Raw genomic sequence first — 26661 nt, 5'->3', positions numbered from 1 at the left:
ACAAAGCCACATAGCTTAGTTGCCCTTCTGTGGCTCCTTAACATATTAAACATTCATGCTTTTATCTAATTGTATCCCGCGGCCGCTGCATGCTTCTTGCTGCTCCTCCTTTACCCAATCAGCGCTAACAGGACCACTCTCTGTGGATTCTGGCGGGAGCCCAGATTGTCTGCTGGTCCACGGGGATCCAGGCAGGCCCCACCAGACAAAATGTGGGATAATTACAGAACTGCTTGAGGAGACCTGTGAACACACCACACAGGCAGACACATGCACACATTCAAATCCCACCAGTCATCCCACCTCCACTCTCTACTACATACACACACACACACACACACACACACACACACACACACACACACACACACACACACACACACACCCCTCCTCCTTCCTCCTTCCTCCCAGGGGGACACATAAGTACATGCTCTCCCGCTGACAGCAGGAACTTCAAGGAGCCCTGAAACTAGCTTTGGCAGCTATCGCAAGCACATCAAGCATGCGCTTCCCACCCACCCACCCACCCAGCCTTCCGCCCCTCTCCCTCCTCCATTGCCATCCTGCAAGATATAATGCTCTCTCTCCCTTTCCCTCTCTCTATGACACTCATCCAGTCTTGCACCACCACCATACCGGCCCCCTGTGGCACGGTCGCTATGCAGCATCACACATGTCTTTTCTACGGCCTCAAAGTCAAAGTCATCTCTGAGATCTATTTCTATCTTTTTCCTTCCAACAAGGCTCGTTTTGTCATTGCTACGAGCAGCACCCCAGCAGCTGTCACGCAACACACAACTTGTGTTTGCCCGCATTAGGCTGCAGATCAAAGTACACTGCTGTAACCTTGTTTCCCCCAGCATCACCTAAGCTTACGGTTATAGACATTTCAATGAGACAGCTCCGTAGATTGTTCAGTGAGTGTGACCGGAGTTAAAGAACCTAGTACTTTAGCAGAGAACTTGGCCAAGGATGTGACCTAGATGTGATGTCACGTCCAACTGTCAGCTTAAAGATGCTTTACAGAGGATTTTCTCATTAGCGGGCCACTGTGAAATTAGTTGTGACGGCATGCACTGGCAAAAAAAAAAGACATTAGAGTATCTTCAGAGATTTTCTTTGTGCTTCCATTGGGTCCAATTTGAGAGTTCCTGAGCTGATTTCACCCGCATGTAAAGAGGCTTGCAAGTTGACTGGTTACTTATGCATCAAAAACAGCAGGGAGCCCATATAATTAAGATGCCCATGGAGGACAGCTAAAGGGGACTTTTTAAGTGTAGCACTGTTAGCATATGGTGAAATTGTTCAAATATTTCATCTGACCGTGTTAAAGAAATGCTACACCACACTCAGGCTAAAAGATGCCACTCGAATAACTGTGGTTTGCAGAAAAGTATTAATATCATTGGAAACTGACGTAGGTCCAGAATAAACAATCCGGGACATGTTAATCCTGTTAGAGTGTAGAATACAGTCATACCCATATTACATACTTAGGCTGTGTTCTGTTTTGTCCCTATTCACTGTCAGGTGCTGTTATTTAACTGGTTTTGTACCGGTGAACACAGTAGGCTATTTTTTATTTTTTTTAAGATATTTTTTTGGCATTTGTTATGCTTTATTGATAGTGTAGAGACAGAGTTGAAATGGGGCAGAGAGGGGAGTGACATGCAGAGAACGACTGCGGGCTGGAATCGAACCTGGGTCCGCTGCTGGCCGAGGCCCATGAGGGGGACGCCCTACCAACTGAGCTAAGGGCGCCCCCACAGTATTTTTGTTTTGAGTGGTTATCAATATGCTCGCTTTACTCTGTTGGTAGACTCTTCTATTTTTATATTTTTTCATTTATATTTTATGATGTGTGGTAACTACTGTACACTCTGTATCTTCTACTTTCTACAATTAAATTGTCATGGAACAACTCATAGTTAATGGTGTGCCATGCTGTGCATCGACATGTAAACATTGGATCCCAACCAACAGTGAGCTATGTCTGAACCTTATACTTAAATTCACTTTTTTTTCTTCTCCCAAAAGTTACACTAATAATGTTTATTTTATTCTGACATTAAAAACGGTACAATTGTTCTTGCCATATTGTGTCAGTTAAAGGCCTACTTCACCAGGGGAAATATGAAGGTGCTTTGAACTCTGAGATCCTATACAGTATAAATGTGCAAACATTTTACAAAACGGTTCATCTTAGCCTGAGAAAAGGCAGAAAGAGTGTTTTATGGTCTCACTGTCTAACCCTTCATTTTCCCATGTGTGACATCACACAGAAGTATTCTTTTAACAAATATCAAATGTTAACCAAAGACTCAGTTGCTTGTGCAGCACAACGTCTCCGTAGCCTTATGCACACGTTCAGTATCAGCGTCTGTCACCACAATCGAAAGTACAAAACTCTAAAGTCAGCTGAGCTAAATGAGCCTTTATGGCGCTTTTCCACCGCACATGTAGCTCGACTCGACTCAACTCGACTCGACTCAACTTGGTTTGGTAGCAGCACGGGTCGTTTTCCACCGCAAATAGTACCTGCTGAACGTGGGCGGGGTTGTCGTAAGGGGCTGAAAGCCTACTCCGGAGCAAAGTAGCAAAGCAGAAATTACGAGCAGTTGTTGCACTATTAACTGAACCAACCGCCAAAAACACGGATGAAAAATGTTTAAGAAATACCCCCCTTGTATCTGCTAAAAGAAGTAGAAGAATATTGCTACGGGCCATTAAAAGGGATGGTTGTTGTCCCGATGTGTGCCACACAGTCAGCTGTAGGGATGCGTCACGTACATCCCTACGTAAACACGGGCATGATAAAGTTGACTGTTTAGTGCTTGTTTCAGGATACGTGTTTTCAAATGCAAGCCGTGTCTCAGCCTGAATATTTTATTGGGGTAATCAGTTCAGTCCGAGGCTTGTAATGTAATCGCTCGCTATCATGTCTGTCCCAGCTGGCTACTATTTAGCCTAGCTGCTAGCTGCCCTACATGTCTCCTCTCGTATGTTAAGTAACTTCCCCAACAACCAACACTGGGTGAGCTTAGCGAATATATGGAAAATAAATTCGGATCTGTGATGCAAATCAAATGAAAGAGAGCCAGAGAAGGCTGCACGCGGCGTAAATACACTCAAAAGTCCCGGAGAGTTGGGGAGAATAAACAACAGAATGAAGCCGGTAGTCTCTGGCCACTGATTGGCCAAACAATAGTCTCTGGCCAATCAGTGGCCGGCCGTCTGCCGACGTCACCTTTTAGCATCGGCTCAGCTCGCTTGGAACCTAGAGCGAGGCGATACCAAAAAAGCAGCCGCTACGTGGTACCAGGTACCATGAAATTGCGGTGGAAAAGCCAAAAATGCGAGTCAAGTCGAGTCGAGCTGATACCATGCGGTGGAAAAGCGCCATTAGTTAGGTGCACGGAGCATTAGTTTCCCCCCTTTATTTCCAGCTTGTTTTCATACCTGCAACCTTCCAAATGATTTATTTATGTATTTACTTAATTACGTTACATGATAGTTTTCTCACATAACTGCCTATGTTAGAAATTTGTGATACAAATATCTAATATCAAGTTTATGGATTTACCTTGTTTTTTATCATGACAGAAACCTGTCCCATTTGCATTAAACTGGAAATCCTTGTCCTTTACAAAAAAATTACCATGAAAGGGCACCTTGGCACTGCGAAGCTAACAAGCTAATTACGGCTAACAAGGTTGACTGCATGTTGTGATAATGTGAGTGATTTAAGGCTGCAAACGCTGTATCGATGCTTCAGAGACACATTAGTATCACCGAGTGCTACCTTTAGACTGTTGATGTTTCAGTGACCTCGCACGTACGCAAGGTGAACAGACTTCCCGTCTGGCTGTAACAATTCTCAAGTGGAGGTTCGATCCCCGCCCTGCCACCTGTGTCAAGGTTGTTGTGTCCTTGGGCAAGACACTTCACCGACCTTGCCTCGAGTGAATGTCGATAGATAGCCTGCTATCGGTGCATGAATGTGTGTGTGAATGGTAACGTGGGAAAGGGGAACAGGTCTCCCTTGCAAAAGAGTCTTCGGTCTCAATGGGATATACCTGTATAAATAAAGGTTAAAAAAATAAATTAAAAAAAAAGTCTAAATCAAAGGACTTTTTTTATGGGTGTGCCGTTTCATTTATTTATGCTTCATTGACAGTCATCTTAAATGTTTAAAGAGGGCGTCTGATGTGACAGGAGCAGTGGCTTTTTAATGGGGACTTGTTTATAGTGTTTTCTGGGGCCGTGTCCAGCTCCTGTCCAGTTTACTGACTGTTCGCTGATCTGATCACTGACTCAAATGATCTTTTAACTCTAAATTTCCTACTATTAAAGGCACATTTAGATGAAAGCAAACATCAACTACCAATAGTAATGTTTGGGTTGGCTTTTACCTGAAAAATCCCTTTTCTTGTGGCGCTTGAGGATAGTGTTGAAGGAGTCCACTTCTAGGCAGATGTTAAGTCACTCTTAAAGCTCTCCATTTGTAGATGATTTGCCTCACGGTCGACCGATGGAGCTCAAACTTTTTTCTATGAATTTATAGCTGTCCCCAGACAGATGTGCAACATCAAAACTCTATTCCTGAGATCCTCTGAGATTTTTTCCCCTTTGAGCATGTCTGACCTGTATGGGTTCAGTTTGGTGAGCCTAAACTGACCTGGTTTTATCTTTGTTTTATCTAGTGCCGCCAAATTTCTTCCCTGAAGATCTCTCATTACATTGGTCTATTTCATCAATCAATTTGGCCCACCTGATTGTGTTGTTTACCTTGCTCCATTTAAGCAATGCAGCTCAGGGTTCACACACTTTTGCATATACATTTGTCAAATAATTTGTTTTATCTGTTTTAACAGTTGATTTCTGGAAAATAAAAATGTTGAATTGATAAACAAACATCTGTTATTTCATATAAAAAATACTGGTATTGATAAAAATGAATTAATAATGGTTAAAATAAATAAAATTCCAAAAGGCTCAAGGGGTTCACAAACTTTCACACTACACTGTATATAGAAAAATGTCCAATTATAAGTATGAAATATATATGATAAAAAGATCTGTCTTATCTAAACATACTTAACCTCTTTTTTTTCCTGATCTGAAACCTATGTTTAGTCAGATTTCTCCTCCCATATGAAATAATAAAGGGAGAAACCATGTCCCCCCCTCACACACACACACACACACACACACACACACACACATACACACACACTATGAAAACAGTGATGATAAGTTACCTTTAAATGAATTACTGACTGTTGCTGGGAGGCAGATTGTGAACAGTGGTCTTGGTTGCTTTCAACACATGAACACACCTCCCATGTGGTAATTGTTTCTGAAGAACCCGGTGTCTCATTGGTCATTATAGGTCAGTCGTCTGACATGGCAGGATGCTTCTTCTCATTACATTTCCCATTTGCTGTCGTGCTGTTCTGGATGATGTGGATTTGGAGTTGGCATCATTATTTGGTTGCTCACTAGGCTGAGATAAGTGTGTGCCTTCCTTATGGGATTTTGAAGTACAGTTAGATCATGCAGGGAAGGAAGGGGGAAAGGAGGGCTCTCATGTTTTAATCAAAATAAGATTTTCATCCATAACCTTCTGGTCCATTGAAAATCAAACATGTCAGCTGGTGAATTGGGAGGACTGGCTGATTAATTGCCAGTCACGATGTCACTGTAACTTTTATCCTGGGAGAATGGGGCTGTCAATCAAATATAATGAAGGGAACTCATAGGTCACAGAAATGTATGTAGATATGTTTAGTCCCTATGACAAACAATTATCTTCCCTCTGCTTCCTTCAAGTACTAACGGCTGCGGCCCGCGGGAAGGCGGAAATGGACGTAAGGTCCAGGTCCAACCTCACCCACATCCGGTTTGGAAGGTCCAGCCCTGCCCACATCCAGTGTTTTTTTATTCAGGAGCGGCACTAAGTTCAAGAAGATTGTTGATTGGTTGTCAGCAGCCCTATTATTGGCTATTGGTCCTATCTCAACTTTCTATATCCGGTTAGCCAGACCACATTTGGCCAAACTGTGCTGCCAGTAAAGGGAAGTCATAACTGGAATACCCACTTGTTAATAAGAGAGAACCCTATGTATTCATCCTTCTATGAACCTTCACAAACAATGGCTCACGGCAGACCACAACTGTTATTTCACTTTTCACCTGACATGTTGTACCAAGTATTTTCTACTTGTGCATGTGTATATTTGTATTGTCACTTTGTAATTGTTCTGTTTTTGTTACCTGCCTCGGGACTACGGATGTAAGTTAGTTGCTAACTGCGGCATGTTTACGTCTTGTATTTTTGATTCTGATATTAAATAGCGTGCTCTTTTTCTGTCTCACACAAAGTAAGGACAAGTAGTGCATCGCGAGGAGACATTCACTGGTTTTGACAGTAAGCATTCTCCAGAATTGCTGACTCCTTTAATAAGCCACTTATGATAAATCCTAACTTAAACATGTTACTACATGCAGTGCATGTCATGCACAGTGCCTGTATGTCTGTTCTGGGCACTAATGAAGTCCTGAAGTGAGCAGCAGTGATTGACTTACCCCCCGCTCTCTTCTCTCTATAACCCGATCAAGGACACTTCCAATTAGCATCCGGACTGTGGTACACTACACTAGCTTCAGTCCCTAGGCCTATCAGGCTGGACAGCAGCCATTTGATTGGATGTCTAGATTGTCAGTACATCATGAAGACTGAGGTGGAGGAATGGGCTAAGCGCATTTCAAAAATTTTCTACGCTCCCTCTCTCTTTTCTGTAACCCTCATCTCACCGTTCTCTTCTTTGAGCCTGCTGCAAAGCCTTTAAACAAAGCCAGATCGGTTCCCCCATTCAAACGTCATTCATGAATATTAAAAGGAGGACAGGCGAAAATATGTATATACAGTGAATTTCGGAAAACAATCACGCGCTGAAAGTTGTCAACGTGACTATCATTTATATTCACATTTGTTATTCATAGCTCACACACCTCGAGTCCTCTAACTCAGCTGATAAGGAGCTGCTCAGAAATCCAACAGTTTGACCTCAGCACAATGCTGGAGAAAACCTTGACGATTCAATGGCACTTTTAGAACCTGTCTTTCCCATTCTTACATGAGTGCCTTTTACTGAAGGATTACACAAAGCAGGGACGTCTCAAAGGAGGGTGTGTGTAGTAGACACCCTTGGAGTGACATTGATGATGCTTTAAGTAAGGAATGGAAGCTCCTACTGAACATACTTTTCTCTGAGTTACCGGAATAGAAACAAGAGGGATATTTTTCAGAGAGAGAGAGAGAGAGACATGCTGTACACTACATAGGAGCAGCAATAATTCAGAAGAGTCTGATACATAACTGGATGTGCCCTCTTCCATCCCTGCATTAGGTCGGGGTTGTGCTGCATTACTCGTCGCTGTCCACCATGCTGTGGCTCGGGGTGACAGCCAGGAACATTTACAAGCAGGTGATCAAGAAGCCTCCGCAGAGCCAAGATGGTGACCCGCCTCCAACCCCTCGACAGCCCCCACTGTTGAGGTAAGCCCAAAATGTCATCCCGACCCCTTCTTTAACCCACAGTAGAGGGTAAAGCACATAGGCATAAGTGTGTGTGTGTGTGTGTGTGTGTGTGTGTGTGTGTGTGTGTGTGTGTGTGTGTGTGTGTGTGTGTGTGTGTGTGTGTGTGTGTGTGTGTGTGTGTGTGTGTGTCGGACCAGTATTTCAGATTATTTTTTCCTTTGCTTTCTATGCAACTGCTGCTGGCTGTGTGTGTGTGTGTTGTCAGAGGCCAAGAACTGGTTCACTGCACAATTATCTGATTTCTAATGTAATTTTTTTGTCAGTACATGGCCTGACGGAGACTGTGAGATGTGAGGACAAGTCATCTTACTATCAAATACTCCTTTACAAGTACAGGTTCTGCAGCCAAAATCCTGCAGAACATTATTAGATTGTTTTACCACGGCCTGGTCTTTTCTGATTGGCTGGCAGGGGTGCGTTATAGCCCTGTGGTGCACACTTCAGCTCAAGTATAATCACCTCAAAATGACTCTGCTAACCGTTGTAAGGCAAGACGTGGAGGAGAATAATGGAATAAATTCACACTTACAAGGAGTGTAAAAAAAGAGAAGAAAAGAGAGAGTTGTTTATTCTCACACTTGGGGAGTCTCTAGTCACACCGAGGACCCATAACATAAATGTCTAAAAAAACTGGAAAATGGGCATTTTGCAAAATAGGTGATCTTTCCCATGAGCCCAAGTGATCGCCTTCTATGGCAGCTGAGCTACAATATGTTTTCAGTTGCTATGGTTACAAGTAGGCCTTTCACACCAAAATGAACCAAGAGTCAGTTCCAGGCTGGTGTTGGGGTCAGTTCAAAACTGGTTACAGCCTTATCCCAGTTATGAACCGGTTGGTTTCACATCGACCGGAGACAGCCATGGAGCCGGCAAGAGAGCAACGTCATGACGTCACTGTAAACGTGTGTGTACGTCGCCCGACGCCGCTGCTCTTGTGGCTAACGCTAAAGCTACCGCTAGCTTTAAGCACAACAACAGCAGCGAATACGTCTTATTCTTACACGTGTTAGCTCTCGCTTTGCTTTCTTAACCAAACAGGACCCATACAGAGTATTCTCGTCGGTCAATTTGATCGCTAGGTTCGGTAATTATGTTATGTTTACGTCTCGTAGTAGCGGTGTTTTTAAACATGGCGGGCATGAGGTTTTAGTTGGTCTGGTTGGTCAGGATAATCCCTCCCCCGGCCGCTGGCGCAAGCAGTTCACTTCAAACCCTGCTCAATCCTGGGGTATGAGTTGAACCGGTTTTTACGACCCGGAGCAGGCTTTCTGTAGCCTGGTGCTACCAGACCATCATACTTCATTTCATTTGTACAGAAGGTCTGGCAGTGCTGTAATTGGCAAACGTTCACTCACTTGGAGGCGGGTGTCTGTTAAAGTTTAAAACTATTGGATCTGCCCAGTGCCACTCTGGATTAGCCAACCAATCGCATAACGTTTGGTCGTCACGTGTGTCATGAGCCGGCTTCTGGCAACTGAAACTGGAGCGCGACTTCGACGTCATCGTTCTCAGCCACTCGCTCGCTCTCTTCGCTGATTGGACACAGAAATTTGTTCGAGCAGAATCCCACTAATACGCTCCGTCACCAGACTGACTACTCAAGGGAAAATGAAATTTGGCCGGAAGTAGGTAGGCGGGCGCAGCCAGGCTAGGCTTTCTGGCGGTGTGAAACCAAAACACTGGCTCTAACTCCGAACTAGCCCAGAACTAGCGCTGATTTTGCAGCGGTGTGAAAGGCCTAAAGGTGGTTATAGGACTACATTTGACAAATTGCACCATCAATGAACATAACCATAATCATTTTCCATTCAAAATGTTGTGTTTGTTAAAGCGGATGTGATACATTCATATCATACTGTTGACCATGGTATAAGAGGAATAATCTACTTGTAGGTGTGTGTCATACAGTTGTAAGGCACTTTACGTCGGGTGTTTCTTTGCCTCCATGGTGTGCCTCACAAACTAATAATGCACACCTTCTATGTAGTGTAAAGTCCAGTCTTATTGAGTGGTGTCTATGGTTCAGGTCCCTTTAAAAAGAAATCTGCAGGGGAAAATAATCATTGAGGGGGTTGGAAAGAAAAATACTGTTCTGCTACACAAAATGTACTTTCTTAGCACCTTGGAGCCTCAAACGGTCCATCAGAGAGCTTTTAAGGGAAAATCACTCTTTGTTGAAACTGCTAGCATGTTCTGGAGATCTGAAACATGAGCTTTCAAGACAAGCCAAAAAGATTGGGAACCATGTGTGGCCAATTGTCTTGAACAATGCATTGCATTTCAAAAAACTCATCGTATTTACTATTTAGGCTATGTAAAACTTAATGTGAAAAATAACTGCTAGCCCCCTGCTCATGTACATATCTGAAAGAACTATGAACAAGCATTACAAAGGAATATTCAAGTAAGTTGCAAGGACCTCAAAAGTAGTGGATTTACTTACTTACTTCCGAGCACTGATTATGAGTCATATTGTTATGTTTTTCTTTGTTAACTTTCGCCTTCTCTCGCCTGTGGAGAGGCGTATGTACTCGACTGTGCATTGGAGCGCATGCAAACTTGTGTCTCTGTTGATTTATGCTAGTTTATGTATGTTTATTTCAGGTGTTTGCTGGCTCATGTTTCCTTTAGAGGGCAACAATAGCTTTACACAGATGAGTTATTGCATTGTTTATCTGCAGAGACATTCACAGCCAGTTTGCATTCTTTAAAGCCTCTGGCTTTGTTCACTCTGTGGTGACATAGCTGTCATGTCGTCCTATTTATACCACGTGGCTCTCTTTGTGGATTTCTCCCACGTTTGTTCATGTTAAGAAGTCACATTTTTAATCTATAAGCCACTGTCCGCCACGAGGGAAGAAGCTTAGGTTTTGAACGCTAATGATTAACTTATTGTGAAAACGAGGCCAATAAAAGCCAGAGTATGGATGAGTCAAGTGAATTCCTTAATCAGTCACATTTATTTTGTTTAGCTCAGCTGTGTTTTAGTGGTGACATTAAAAGTGCAAACTGTTGCTTAGCAACACTAACTGACAGATGGGTGACAATCAAACAGTCTAGGGTCTCCAAAGCCTCAGTTAAGTTCATGTGAATAACTGCAGTATCGTTCAACTCATTTTGGGATTCATGAAGTTCAAACACTGTTTATTCAAAGCAGTTTAAATGTAGCAGTTGGTGTCGGGAGACCTTTACAGGTCTGACTAGCAGCTGTTGCAGCCTCATTACCATAAGCATTGCCATCAGCGTTATCTGTGGAGTTTAATGTTTCGGCCCATTGATTCCCAATCAGGTGTCCGTGTAGTCATTATTGTATTTATTTTAAGATAATACAAAATATGATATGATTTTTAAAAAAACTGAAAAATCCATATCTGTGTTGAGGAGGAGAATAAACATCCAAATTGGATGATGAATTAGAGTGTTACTGCTCTTTAGTACAATGACTGTCACCACAACCAACCAAGCTACATGCTGTGATGCACAGCACCAACATGGGTCAGCTGTACAACCTTAAGGCTGAGAGATGCATGACAACTGAAAAGAAAATAAGTAGCGAAGGCCTCAAAAAATGACTTGGCTGTAGAATGAATCACTAAACCAGTAAAATAATCAGTTAAAGTAATAGATACACAGTTGCTATTTGAAATAAATGGACAAATGGCTGAAGTATTGACTTAAGATTTTTGAATAAACACTGGAGATAGCAAACAAATATGGATAAACATTTACTAAACAAGGAGAAGCAGATTTTAGTTTTTGTGCACCAAATCTCTGGAACAAACTCCCAGAGAACTTGAGGTCTGCTGCAACTCTCAGCTCTTTTAAATCTTTTGTCTGAAGACAAGGTTTTAAATCAAGTCTGAAGACTTTTCTGTTTCCATTTTAACCTGTAATTTTAATTTTATATAAATGTTATTCATTCGCTTTTAAATGTTTTATTCATTCGCTTTTCTGATGTGTGTTGTGTATTTTAATCTTGCCCCTGTAAAGCACTTTGAGTGGCCTTGTGTCTGAATTGTTCTATATAAATAAACTTGCCTTACCATAAGAATGTTTAGCTAATCACATGCATTTATTATCGGAACTGGATACTGCAAGATGGCAAAGACGTTGTTTCTTTCTATCTTGTGGGTTTCCTTCCTCATTGTTTAGCAGCACGTTCTGAGACCTTAGCGTCCAGAAAGGTTAAGACATTTACAGCCTTGTGGAGAAAATGGCCTGAGTGGTATAGCGCCGTATCCAGCTCTCTAAACACGTCCGTGACTAAATGTAATGGGAGAATGATTGGAAGATCCCGCTTCTGCTAACAGCAAGTGGCACCCTTCTAGAATGCTGAACACCCACTTTATGTGGATGTGGGCTGTAGCCGGAAAATACATTTTTTTTGTAGTCTTACATTTTTTTGTTAATCCTTTTAGATTCTGTTGTTTTTTTTCTCTGGGTATGGATACACATTGTTGTAGGCATTTGTTTGAGGAAAGTGTCTGGAATAGTTGATTTTGGTGTGAAGTATAAATGTGTTGTCTCAGTTATTCTGTTTGAGACTTCCTACTACACTGTAAGGTTGAAAGAATGGAGGGCAGATGAATGTCAGGAGGAGGGCTAGGAAGCGAACAACTTATAATTAAAAAAAAACTGTTACTATGGCTACACCTCAGTGCTATAACTAATTGCCTCTATCGCCCCAGCAGCTTTAGCAACGTCATCATGAATCTAAATGTATTTAGCCTTTTGACCCATCCAATTCCTATTCGCTCAGATGTGTGTATCAGATTAAATCTCTGCTTTATTTGACCTCCCTCCTCCGTCCTCCTCCCTTTCTCCATTTCATTCCTTTTTCTGCTTACTCACAACATGCGGCGTGTTTAAGAGGATCAGCTCTCTGACACATGGGGTGCTCTTCCTCTGCGGCCGAGAAGGTGCTGCATGAGATCTTCTGCACATAGCAAAACCGTGCAAGCTGAACTCCAGAAGCTTCGACTCAAGAAATCCTTTTAAGGGAAGGTTTTTTTGGGAGCATGGGATACGGAGGCAAACAGAGGGTGCGCCGCAACAAATGGCTGTTTGTCATTTTAATCACGGATCCAGTTCAGGCGTGTCATCTTCATAAGGCTGCTGCTGGGAAAATATCCAGTTGCAAAATATCAAGTGCCTTTTTGAGTCGCATGAATTTTTCTTGAACTTTATGAAATATTTTGAAGAAGATTTAGTGGATGACCCCCAGACAAGAATATTATTTAAACGTGGAGTTGCACTGGATATGAACCCTATACTGAAATACCTTACTCGCATGCTTCATTCTTTCTTTCAAAATGTCAATTTTTTTTAGAGGATTATTGTGACAAATTAAACACCCACATGGACTGGTTTTATCACCCAAAACTAATATCTGTAAAAATCAATACATGAGAATATTCATACGTCTGACATTATTAAAAACTGGAATCTGCTCAATAATGTATTCCCAGAGAGTCTCTGAAAGTCAGTGAGGATAAGGGCCGCGCCAGATTAGGATCCCGCTCAACCTTATAAGCCAACACTTTCCTTGCATAGCAAATCCTCAGACACCTGCGTGACTGGGTGGTTTTTAATATGGAACGTTCTGGAAGAAGGCTCTCCCATCATGCAGTGCTTGCGAATGAGATCATTTGTCTGGGGGAGGGGGGGGGGCAGGCGGAGGGATGGTGTGGCGTGGCAGGGCGAGTTGATCCACAGTGATTGACTGTAATGCTCCCTGTCGGACAGGCTCATGCAATGAGACTTAGCAGCTAGAGACAAATCAATTTCTCCTCCTAGCATCCACCCCGCCCCTCCCTCCCAACAACCCCTCTATCCGTCCCCTGCTCTCCTGCCAGCGTCTGATGGCATATCAAGCCGACCTCTGTCACAAATCTGCTGCACTGTGTTGGAGCGCACACCTTAACCCTCCTACCCACATATTTAACATACATGCACTATACCGACTGGGGTCACAGAGATCCCAGGCACAAAATACTGGAAGAAACCTCCATCCAAGAAATAAATAAATAATTTGTCTTCTATAAACATTATTAGTTATGTAAATAATGCCATTTGAGAGAATAACAACATATTATTATCATTTTAGCTGAGGTAAAGTTGATTTGCTCATTCTGAAAAAATGGAAATATACTGTAAGTGTTTAAGAGCTCTCCTAATCTCCCTGGTGGTGTGTGTTTCTTTGATTTAGAAACTAGACACTTTGGAAAGATATACTCAATAAATAAAACTATACAGGCGGAATTGGATGTTTTTCGACTGGGCGTCAAAATGTCCCCAATACTAGCCTATATTTCAAAAGCAGAAATTAAAATAGAAACCAAAAAAACCATAATATTAATACTGACAGTCGTCTGGTGTGATGTTTGCAGATCATTCCTCTGAAGCAACACTTCATATGAAAGAACATTTCCCCATCTGTTGAATGTCGCCACCAACATTTCTCCCCTGCTGTCAATATTTGTTATTGCAAAGTGGCATATTCAGATCCTTAAAAGCACATTTTGAGACAGAGACTAAAATGAACTATCAAATATCTGCTATTCTCTTGTTGGGGATGTCCTGGAAGGGCTATTTTTAGACTTAAGCTTTCAAAAAGGGAAATGGCTATTGGTGGCGGGCGATGCATGAACAATGAGATGTGTGCATTCAAATGAATCTAGTGAAGCAGAACATCCCTCTACAATGACAAAATGATACATCACATGGAAAAAATATACTAGACTGTTGCTAGTTGCTCTCATTTGCATTCTTCAGATGAGAGGACTGACAATCATAACTGTCTATTAAACTAAAGGTCACAGGTTAGCTTAGCTTAAGTTAGCTTAATGTTAGTTAGCCATGCTACCTGTTTCCAGTCTGTATGCACGGGTTAGCTATCTTCAACTAGCTAGCTACTACTATTGATGTTCTTGTTTAACTCTTGTCAAAAAAACATATTGGCATCCAGACGTGCATGATTCTTGTTTAAAGCAAGTTCATACATTGAGTCCAACCTAACCCATCAGCATATGCTCTGTGCTTCACCTATACGACCATCAGTTGCCCCAAGCTGTGCTATGTATATCCTGGCTCCGGTCCAAAGAGAAGACAGTTTAGAGTCACAGAATAGAGGACAGTGCAAGGGAAGAGGGGGGTAGAGGGGAGTCACTGTGTAGCTGCTGGCTAAGAGGCACTTCAGGGTCTATTTATATCAGATGATTGCTGTTCCCAAACTCACTCAAAAGCACATCTATGCATACACAGCCATTTTGTCTGAGTTTGAAAGGCTTTTTGTAATAGAAGGACCACCAACCCAAGAGTATTATATGGGCAGGGCATGTGTGTGGGCAAGTATTTGTGTCTGTGTTCGCTCAGGAGTGAGTGCACTGGCAATAATTTGTACGTAAAGTAGCAACTTTATGCATGAAAACAGGGCAACATGTAGACTGCAATTCAATCGCACATGCTGTACACTTTTTTGCATGTAGGTTACATGTGTTTTACTGGCCGTGAACCTTTAAGAAACACAATCGGGCTTTTCTAGAGAGGTATGAAGAAGAGAAAAAGGCAATGAGGGTTATAAAGTGGCCCGGTGCTTTAGCATCCACTAGTTCTTCTCATTTATGCTTATCTGGCTGACGGGTGTGTAAATGGCTTTCTGTTGAAGGAGAGTCCCCCGGGGGAACCGCTCCACTCGCACAGACAGTGACAGGCCGTTAAAGCCATGCAGCCAGCCCTCCCCACACAACCCACCTTCACCCACCAGCTCAGACAAACATCTTGATTGTAATTGAATTTTGGGACGGGCGCTGTGTGGCGGTGGATAGATTGGGTGAGAGAGAGCGAGAGAGAGAGAGAGAGGGAGGATAAAGAGAGAGCGAGAGAGACGATAGAAGGCAGGAAACAGAGGATGAAGATGGAGTGGTGGAAAGGTTAGAGCAGTGACAGAGGTTGGGATTGAACAGGAACGAAGAGGAAATAGCATAGTGTTATGGAGGAAAGTGGATGACAGTGCAGCAGACAGAGAGAGGACAAGGACAGTGCAGAGGGGGGAGCCGCAGGGGGATTAGCTTTATTTCTGCAGTGAACTCATAAGGCTCATGATACAGTATCTGTTATAATGATAATAACAATAACAAATAGTAACGCATTTTTTATAGCGCCCAAGACCCAAGGACACTCTACACATCGTGAGAAAGAGAAATACATAAGACAATTACGAAAAGCAATCATAGCAATGATTGCCTGGAATGATGGAAGAAATAGACTTCCATAGGTCTTAGTGAACAGGTGAAGTTTTTTTTTTTTTTTTCAAAGATGCAGCATTGCGGAGAGAGTTCCAGAGGGTGGGGGCTGCCACACTGAAAGCTCTGTCCCCAAGAGACCACAGGCTGGATAGCTCAGAAGGTTTACACCACTGACTACAGGAGTTCCATTCCCTGTCAGGACAGGGCAAGTCCAGTGAGGGTCCTTTGGCAAGACCCTTAAGGGCCCTATGCAGGCGTGGACTTGCAGTTTCATTCATACAGCCCTGGACGGCCTGCCCTAGTCTTGTGGTGCATGCATGTGCATTTTGCCGATCCACATCTACTGTTTAAAGAGTGTGTTGTGAGAAGAATTCTACAGTGTCAGCACAATGAAGGTTGATACCTCACTGTAACAACACACAAGCGTGGAACCCATCAACAAAATGGTGGTGGAGGAGGTCTGACAGGTACTGAGGAGCAATGGCATGGAGAGGTCTGCAGATGCGGAGAAGGATGTTGTAAGGGGATGCGGTGCGGGACTAAACCGGGAGAAAGTGAAGGTAGATGAGGGTGGGGGTGATGTGCTACCAGGGCTTGAGGCAAGCTGAGTTCTGCACATGCTGCAGCCTTCTTCCAGGGCTTTGAATTGTGATGCAATGCATTGCTCAGATATTTCAAGATAACTACTTGACGGCGGGTGAGAGCTGAATCATCCCAAGCGGACATCAGACTCCCTAACTTGAGAACTTCCAACATGGGCGATCCCCGAGGTGGTTACCATGGTGTTAATGTTTACAACATGGCAGAGAAAAACGGCAACATGTTATTTTCTCTTCACAACGTTCCGCCCTCGGTATTGTCATTTGTTCACAGGCTGCTGCTAACGATATGTCACATTCTGTTACACTGTCTGCACTGTGCATGTGTTTAATTGCATCTTGCGGAGTTGCCTTGTTCATTTGTTTGAGGACGCTGACAACAAACGCTCTGAAGGAATGCATTGTATGCTGAGCCGCAATGAAGAGTGCAGTGTGTAGTTGGAAAGTATAAAGACACTCAGCTCTGCCTCTATGAAGCATTCTAGATGCCACTCACTTGTCAGTACCACATAACAGATAAGCTTCCAATGTAAGAAACTCCCTTCAGCCCCGGGTCTGACGCTCAGTGCTGCAGTGAGTTTCCCTAAAAACTAAACCCTAAAAAGGTTTATTTTTCCCCCAACATAAACCAAGAACAGCCTTTTTCCTTTTTACTGCACAGACAACATACAACGTGATCGGTCAATCATTCAGCTGATGCTAACATCTATTTGTGTTATCAATTAGATAAACACCCACCAAACTCATTAGATATGGCCTCTACTACGGTACAGTGTAGCGCCACTGCTCTCATTTCCTCTGATGTCAAATAAAAACTAATATTATATTTCAGAGATTATATTTCATAAAAATTGTTATCATTGTTGGAGGGGATCTCTGTTTCAGTTGAGAAAGGGTAGATCCGCTGTAAACCAACCAGGCAAACTAATCCAAAATAACTACAAGGTCAAACCTAGAATGATGGAATGAAATGGTTTATGGCTTTCAACATGTTGTTTATTCATGTTGACATCTGTTTGTCGAATGCCTAATGCTGAGTAAACGTAGAATCTAAATTCACTGTCACCTTCTGCTCAAATCCAGGTTTCTCTTCACTTCCCATGAGCTGTTATGAACGGCATATGCCTTAAATATCAGTAATGCGTGCCGACGCGTTAATCATGCTTAGAACGACAGCAAACAGATTTGTTTGCTGTAAAATTTACACTTTAGGTTTGCAGCAAAGAAAACTAACGGTGGGTGTGATATCACCCATGGAGTGTGATATCACAAACACAGTGATGAGCTGAAAAGTAAAACATATGTCACTTTATCTGTTTGGATCTTTTAGTTTTGGTTATCTTCTTTCTCTAAAACTACTCTCTGTGTGCTCTTTTAATCCAGATGTGACTTATTGGATTTGTAGATTCCACTTTCACTGCAAACATTCTCATACTCTGATTCTCTCTGCCTTCTGTTTGTCCCTCTGTCACCTCACAGGTTTTATTTAGTCGGTGGTGGAGTGCCCCTGGTCATCTGCGGCGTCACGGCAGCTGTGAATATAGACAACTATGGCAGCGGGGAGCAAGCGCCTTAGTAAGTCCTTGATTTCTGGAAACATTTCTAGACTCTTTATCGTTGAGTGTTTCAGTTCTGCTGATGAGTAAAAATAATATGTGAGCATAAATCTAAATATTAATTTCTATTCTCTTGTGTGTTTGTTGCAGCTGCTGGATGGCGTGGGAGCCCAGCCTGGGAGCCTTCTTCGGCCCTGTGGCCTTCATCGTCCTGGTGACGTGCGTCTACTTCCTCTGTACCTTCGTCCAGCTGCGGCGCCGTCCAGAGAAGAAATACGAGCTTAAGCAGCTGCCCGAGGAGCAGCAGAGACTGGCTGCCATCGACGTGCCGGCACACTGCCACCAGCAGGGGGCGGCAGAGCCCGGAGCGCTACAGGCCCCACATGGTGCTGGAGGCTGCCCCGCAGGCTGCCCCGGCATCCCCATCAACCCCGCGCTGCTGGCCAACGAGCACTCCTTCAAGGCCCAGCTCCGGACGGCCGCCTTCACCCTCTTCCTCTTCCTGGCCACGTGGAGCTTTGGGGCGCTGGCCGTGACACAGGGCCACTTCCTGGACATGATCTTCAGCTGCCTCTACGGTGCCTTCTCCGTCACGCTCGGCCTCTTCGTGCTCATCCATCACTGTGCCAAGCGCGACGACGTGTGGCACTGCTGGTGCTCATGTTGCCCCGGGAGACGCGCAAATGCCAACGGAAATGCCCAGGGAGCCGCACAGGTGCAGAGGCCCAAAGTCAACGTGAACGGAGATACGCCCGGGCACGGCCACGGTCACAGCCACTGCCACCACGACTCCTCTGAGTGTCAGGGCAACGCCTTGATGAGCTGCAGTCACGGCAGCCTGGGCCTCTGTAAACACGCTGCCCTCCCGTCCACACAGAACCATGTGGCCTGTCTGGGGCCGGTGACGCCGTGCTGCGCGGCGCTGCACAGCCAGCAGCTGATGGAGGAGGAGCCACACGCCGCCACACACGTCCTGCTGCACGCCGACCCCGAGGGCTACCGGCCGGGCATACAGCTGCACCCCTGTCTAAAGAGCAGCAGCACCAGGACTAAGAGCCGGCCCTTGGGTAGGCGGGCCACGACCGGTGCTTGTGAGAGGGAGTACGCCTATCACATCCCCTCCAGCGCAGACGGAGGCAGCGTGCACAGCTCACACACGGACAGCCCGCACAGCACACACGAGCGCCACGCCCACATCTGTCCGCACCTGGCCCAAGAGTGCCACCACGACGGGCATCACACGTGCCACGCTGCTGCTGCCGCGCATGAGGCCCTGGCCTGCCATAATCCCTGCCACAGGCATATCTGCTGCTCCAAGGCGGACCTGTTCCCCTCCCTGTGCCCGGCAGAGACAGGCGGCGACACGGGCATTTTCTTGTGCGGCTGCGGCAAAGTGGCGGAGCAGGAGCCGATAGCAGCGACGCATCATCACCTGGAGATGCACAATGCCCCGCGCAGACAATCCTACCCCCAGAACCCCCCGCCCAATCAGAACGGGATCCTAAAGGGGGGCCTGCACGAAGGACTCCTGTACGCCTCAGACAGCACGGGGAATATACGCACCGGACCTTGGAAGAACGAAACTACTGTGTAATGTGGGAGAGAGGCAGCAACCCCCCCTCTGCCTTGTCCCACCCAAAAGTTAAACCACTTGCCTCCCTTTCTAGAATTAAAAAAAAAGAATAATGAATTGAATAACATTTTAAACATCACAATCAGCGTGGGATATTTTTATTTGAATGTCCTCATGTTTTTATGTGTGCCGTTTTACTGTACAGAAATCAGATCTCATGTCAAATGAGAATAGAATATCTTCTGCCAATCAGAATTTGAGAATTTGTGAAATTTGTGTCACATCATATTCCGTCAAATGTAATTGAAGGTATTTCCATTGTTCCATACTATTACAGATCTCTCTCTCTCTATATATATATATATACAAGAAAATGAATGGTTGTGTGTATGAATATGTGTGTTAGTGCTCGCGGCAAGGCAACACGCGGCAAGGAATCTGAATCCATCAAATAGTCCTTGATGACAGTGAACCTCCAGGAACTCTTGGCATTTATGTTTTAGAAAACTAAACCAGCAATTTTAGACTCCGTGGGTATTTTTTCTTTGACATTCAGTCCAGCAACTGTGAATATCTGCTAGATATTTTCTAAGTGATATACAAAGAAAACCGTCGCTTTGCCAGAGATGTTTGGATGCCAGTGATGTTGGGAAAAACGCAAAGCAACAGTCAACGAGAAGTGAAATGAAGCATACTCTTATCTGGTTGGTATTGATCGTGCTGTCTGTACAAGTTCTTCACAGTTGTGTTTCATTATTTTCTGGGGAGAAGTAAATAACGGCAGCCGTGGACAGCAACAGCATGGGCCATTGTGAAATGAAAGAGGTTGGTGCCATGGATTCCATTGGATCCATGTTGATGAACACTGTGCCACATTTAGAACCAGGTCCATACAGCGAGTTCATTGCCAAAACCAGTGTGCAGTTTTTTTTTTAAATTATCTTCAGCTCAACACACACACACACACACACACACACACACACACACACGCTCTCTAACATAATATCAGCATATGATTCTTTGTAAAATCAAACACTCAGACATTTTAGGAAATTAAAAGTGTGAATGAGATTATAACAGAAACAACAAGCTGCTTTGGGAAGTAGTATTATTTCTTCCTAATAACAAAACCCCTTTGCCAACCTCAACCAGTTTTAAGCTGAAGACCACAGAATACAACATGGCACACTGTAGAGCCGATGCAATGCCATTTATATGTCATTTGTTTTAAAGCCCCAAAGCATGCATGTTTAGTTGTTTGTAGCCATGGGCTGTGTTTGAACAGTGTAAATGAACGCTCATCCAGCCACCCAACAGATTATTTGCCTCGACCCCATTTGACTGCCACAGCTTTGCCATGCAGAATGTCTGTCACACTCGCAACTTAATCCTTGTTCCTTACAAATGCAGTATTGTTAGTATTTGGTACTGGAAATCTCTATTGAACAAGATGTTAACATGAGGTTTATCCTACAGTACAGTCCTTGGAAAATCGTTAATGCTCTTGGCTCTGCTTTAGTAGATAACTTGTGTCAGGTGAGGCCAAGGTTGAAGTAGGGATCTTTTTTTCTTTCTTTCTTTCTTTTTGTTACCATGAAGGCCACATTCTCTTTGAGGAATTGTCACTCAAGGGAGAAGTCAAAAGACGCTTTGTATGGATGGAGAAGCACTTGTTTTATCAGTGGTGGTATTGAGTTCAATACTCAAGACCAAACCAGCTTCACATTTCATCAGAAAAAGACAAACATTAAAACAAAAAAAATAATAGTACAGACCCAAGCAGCTCATATAGTCTCACAGTTAAAAACCCCTGCTCCTGTGAAACCACCTCGGCATGCACACACACAATCTCTTTATCCATCGTGGGCACTCTTCTCTGTGTATATAGAATCAGTTCCTGATGAATTATTTTATATGAGATTTAAGATATTTAAGAATTAAATAAGTCTATATGTACAGAAAGTTGTATGGGGGGTAAAAAAAACTGACCCCTCAATGTTAATGCTCAGTATCTGAGTTTAGAAATGTCCTTTTTTTTTGTTTTCAAATGCCTTTTTTTTCTTCTGTTGCAATTTTATTTCACTCCATAAAGTATGCAGACTCGCCATGTGTTGTGAGCCGTATCCTGTCATATCAGAGATAGACATGAACTATCCATCATAAGGTTTGGTCTGCCAGAATATAAGTTGTCACTTAACAGTATGTCTTTGATATAAATGTTCATTCAGACAGATTTTTTTTTTATTTATAAAAGCTGCTTCTGTGGTAGAAAAAAAAAAGAGAAATATTAATGATGATACTCCCTTTATTTGGACGGCAGGCTTTGAATAGTGAAAGGAGGCCCTGGTTGACATCAAAGATGATGCACCAATCTCATAGCTTTGCGCAGGGGCCACTGAAGTTATTTGGAACAAAATGAGATATGATGGGCCAAGCTTATGAGTTCTAAGACAGTTGCCCCACAATTGATGAAACGACACAGGCTGCTTTGAGCCACCTTACTTGATGGCAGTCAGTGGCCCCGGCTTTATTGTTATTGGAAAGGGATTTGTAACAGTATCACAACAAAACATTTGAAAAAAAAACAGCCTCTCCTGCTAAAAGCTACATTAAGCTGAGAGAACATTTGGTCTAGGCTAATCGCTGTACAACATGTGTATTTGCTGACGGTGTGTCTTTTGGAGCAGCCTGAGCTTGTCAGAGTCTGTGACACAATGTGTGTGGTATCATCCTAGGCCACAGTAGGCCAACTTCTATGTTGTCATCCGTAGCAGATGTTGCTGCCCTAAACAAGCTTTGCTGACTTAGGTTCGGCTCACCAGACGGCTGCTGGGACATTCACCTGTGGTACTGTGACAAAAACCTCAAGCCAGTTTTCACTTTTTTCTACATTGACACAGATTCCAATAAATGTATTTTTTCACCATGCAACGGATGATAGCGTCTTTGGCTTAAGCGTGTGTGTGTGTGTGTGTGTGTGTGTGTGTGTGTGTGTGTGTGTGTGTGTGTGTGTGTGTGTGTGTGTGTGTGTGTGTGTGTGTGTGTGTGTGTGTGTGTGTGTGTGTGTGTGTGTGTGTGTGTGTGGGTGTTGCCCGCCCTGTGTGCCGCATGAGCAGAGAGAGTGCATTTAACTGTTATGATGATGAACGGGAGCAAAAGAAAAAAGCCTGTTTTTATTTCTCACTTCTCCCCGTTATGTGTTTATTTCTTTTGACAGCGTGATGGAGATTGAGATGCCTCTAGGAGCCACCACAGGGGAGGGATTCAAATGATAGCAGGCTTGACTGCCACTGTGGGATTGTGTGTGTGTGTGTGTGTCTATGTGTGTCTGTGTCTGTGTCTGTGTTGTGCATGCACACATCTTGTCCACATACATGCACAAGGCGTCCACATCTGCGCACACATCACCCAGGAAATGAGATGGTGTGTCTTTCAAGTGTCGTGAATCACACACCCAGGTTTGACAGGCCATGAAACGCCTCGGCACATTTAATATGCAGCTGGAGTTTTTTTTCTTTTTTTTTACAAGGCCACACACGCACACTTACACCCCCCCCACCCCCACACACACACACACACACACACACACACACACACACATCCTCCCCACATCCCGACGATCAGATTAGTTTTGTCTGACTGAAAGCCATGTGCAATGTCAGAGCCCATCTCTTCCTCGTGCGTCTGCTGTATAGAAGAGCCAGACTGAACACGAGTATACTGCAGGGTGTCAGGGAAATAAAAAAAAGGTGAGTCATGGACGTATCTTTAGAAAACAGAGTAGTAGCTGTAGCGCCAAATGAGCTGCAGTGGTGATTACATAGATAATTAGTATAAGGCTATGATGGCTTTAATTACCAGGAGGTTGGTGGGGGGGGGAGAAGCCTTTGAACCAATAAAGCAGAAAGTGTGCTGTTCAGCGTACCACAGGGAGTCAGTAAAACAAGACGATGCCTCGCCATGTGCTTCTTGGACTGAGGGGCCGCGGTGGCTGGCGAGGTGGAGAGAAGTTGGCCCAGGATGGCATCTGTTTCATTAAAAATTAATCCGATTTTAGTAACACAGATGCCTGTTTATGATGCAATTAGTTGTGTTTTAATGTCTCCGCTGTAAAGAAAATAGGTTTGTAAATAGAGAGCATGATCATATGGAGTGAGTGTGTGCCTCTGTGATGATATGATGAGTTAAAGCTATAGTGCGTAACTTATGTCGCCCCCCCCCCCCCCCCCCCTGAGGAATTCAAAGTAATTACAACAACACTGTCAGCGCACCTACATGAGGTAAGCCTTCAGTGATCGTGCATAGATTGTATTCCTTCTGCTGTATGTTTCTTAGCATTAGACTCAACAACTGTAACGTTTCTTTGGCGCGTCCTGGGGTTTTTTCTCAGCTCCTTCGCCAGTGTCGGGGGGCGACATCAGTTTGTAAACGCTGCCATACTGAGAAATACAGACAGAATTTTGTGGAGCTGTAGGTTTAAAATAAATTTGTGTCAAGTCATTTGGCGATGGCTTGAATATAACCGGCATGTGTTTATATGAAGTAGTTACGCCCTATTGCTTTGATGCAATTGTTTTTGTTGTCCCACTTTCTCCCCCCCCCCCCCCCTCTCCCACCTACGGGCATCCATGAGCAATCAGATCTGGAATAACAAGCATGAATTCATTCAGTTTGATTTGATTTCACTGAGGGCTTTCATATTAATGATGGAGGAGCTGTGTGTACACTATGTTCCGGTGCAACACATGCTGTTTGAATCTCTTCTGAGGGCCCATCTCTTGACGCTTGTGGAAAACGCCTTTTGTCTTCCGTTGACAGACTGGAACAGAGGGCTTTCTTGGAAAGTCTGCACATCTATTCCGAACAACATAATCCATTTGACCACGCAAATTGATTATGGTTTTCCTTTAATGTCGACACATGTTTGCCTTTGTCTTACGTAATCATGCATCATCTTCAATATCCTGAAGGCCGAGTCAGCCTGTCTCTACATGCTTTCCTACACTCTCTCTATCTCTCTATCTCTAGCTCTCTCTATCGCTCCCTCTCTCTCTCTTTACAGGCATGTTTAGCAGTTCTCTCTCCACCGCTAATAACAAAGCCAGCTCCAGACTCCCGATAGAAGGTTGTGATCATCATGCTAATGCTGTCCTTGACTTAAGCAACATGCTCGGGACTGGCAGACAAGGTGGTGTATGTGTGTGTGTGTGTGGGGGGGGGGGGGGGGGGGGGATTAGGATGGATAGCTCGAGGCTTTTGGGAAGAAAGGGAGACGAGGAAGATGGGTTGGAGAGATCAAAGGGGAAGGGAATACACAAAGAGGTGGGCAAAACTTCTTATTAGATATCATCACTTGTTTTTTTGGAAGTTCCATTTCTTATGGGCTGTGTAATGTGTATGTGTGTCCATGATAGGTGTATGTGTGTGTGTGTGTGTGTGGGGTGGGGAGGGGGGTGTGGGTGGGTGGGTGTATGAGGCTACTGCTGTGTTGGAACACACATTAAGACACATGAGACACAATGCGCGTATACATGTTTTAAAAATCAATTTGTTGTGTTATTCTGACTGAAACCAGACTTTTAAAATACATGTAAACATGTGAGTCCCACTGAGATCGTACTAAATCCAAACACATCCTGATAATGGGATTGGGAGTGGAGATACTCGATGTATACGGTCAATTGGACCTTAATTGGCCTAGGTGTTCTGCGCATGCTCCACAGTTTTACACATTTGCCTATGTTACAGACTGGGAGTTTGAAAATATGTGTACATTTATGAGGCTGAGAGGGTCTAATGTTAAACACATTTGGGGTGTATTATGGGGAAATGTTAGCCTGGAAATCCAGACCCTGATATCTTGAACGATAGAGGGTCTGGCCACGATCAATAGTAATTTCCAACTCAAGGGGCGGCTCCTACTCGTGCATTTCAAATGCCACTGCACGCAGTTGGATAGCACTACAACCAATCAGAGCGATGCACAAGGTGACGTAAGCCCCTTTCGTTTAGCGAACAGAGTTAAACTGTTAAATTAAACGTTTGCCGTTATCGGTCGGCAAAACAGAACATTCCACTTACTTGCTAATGAAAGATTTGAGTGCCGTCTTCCAAATCGTTAAGGGTCGAGGCCAAAGCAGTCTCAAACTCACACAACATATCCGCAGCCATCTTTGATGTTTACTATCACGGCTTCGACGTCGCATGCACGTCACTGTCGCCATCCGGTTACGTCCTCCCCAGAGTACCATATAAAGGGCTCTGGCGCGCCCATATTAGATATAACCAATTGAAACCATAGCCAGATTTCTGGTCTTCTTGATAAAACTTCAACGGAGCGTGTCCAGACCAACACGCGCAGCAAATTTAATTTGCCAGCGCCTAGTGGCAGGTCTGGGAATGCCAGGCTAGGGAAATGTAGGATCTGGCTTCTTTTTTTTAAGCTCCACTCATTCTAGGTACAAATAGTGAGGACTTTTGGGCTCTTTTGCACGAATTTCCCAACAATTTTTCCAAGTTCTTAATATTTACAGAGTTCGATACTAACTCACAATGTTTTAGATACTTTCCATTTTATGAGGCTTTTTAAATTCCAGCCCACTAAATGTCAGAGGGAAATATTGACCTTTGTATGGCACTATCTGAGCCAGCCATAGGCAAAAATAAATATACTATTAATATATGATGCATCTAAATGTTATGATGAATTGCATATACCGTTTTAATGTTTAACACAAAGCTATACTTTATATATGTATAAAGACTATATATTTCCAAACCTATTTTATTTACAACATGAAAGTAAAACACTTCTTATTACACCATTTTTGAATGCCATCCTACCTTTAGTGGATAATTGTACACAGGCCTTTCTCTAAATTGACATTTGGACATGCCTCAGTTTTTTTTTTCTTAACCTTTATTTATACAGGTAAATTCCATTGAGAGCAGAGACTCTTTTGCAAGGGAGACCTGTTCCCATTTACACGTTACCATTCACACACACATTCATACACCGATAGCAGGCCAACTATCGAAATTCACACGAGGCAAGGTGGGTGAAGTGTCTTGCCCAATTTCACAA

The 26661-nt window shown here is 43.7% G+C and overlaps 1 protein-coding gene across 1 annotated transcript in view; it reads left to right on the top strand.

The window, feature by feature from the left end:
• The window catches only part of adgra1b (adhesion G protein-coupled receptor A1b), a gene marked incomplete at both ends in the record, with an annotated part of 187318 nt that extends 167720 nt beyond the window's left edge, over positions 1 to 19598 (top strand). The window contains 3 exons of the mRNA XM_080036365.1: positions 7413 to 7561; positions 17928 to 18023; positions 18155 to 19598. Of these exons, the coding sequence (XP_079892491.1) occupies positions 7413 to 7561; positions 17928 to 18023; positions 18155 to 19598 (1689 nt within the window). The remainder of the gene's footprint in view (positions 1 to 7412; positions 7562 to 17927; positions 18024 to 18154) is intronic.
• Positions 19599 to 26661: the final 7063 nt, after the last annotated feature.

Source organism: Ammodytes marinus (genome assembly GCF_949987685.1).
Source record: "Ammodytes marinus genome assembly, chromosome: 11".
Lineage (NCBI taxonomy): Eukaryota > Metazoa > Chordata > Actinopteri > Uranoscopiformes > Ammodytidae > Ammodytes > Ammodytes marinus.
Note: the sequence above shows the minus strand (reverse complement) of the source record. Positions and strands in the feature narration are given on the sequence as shown.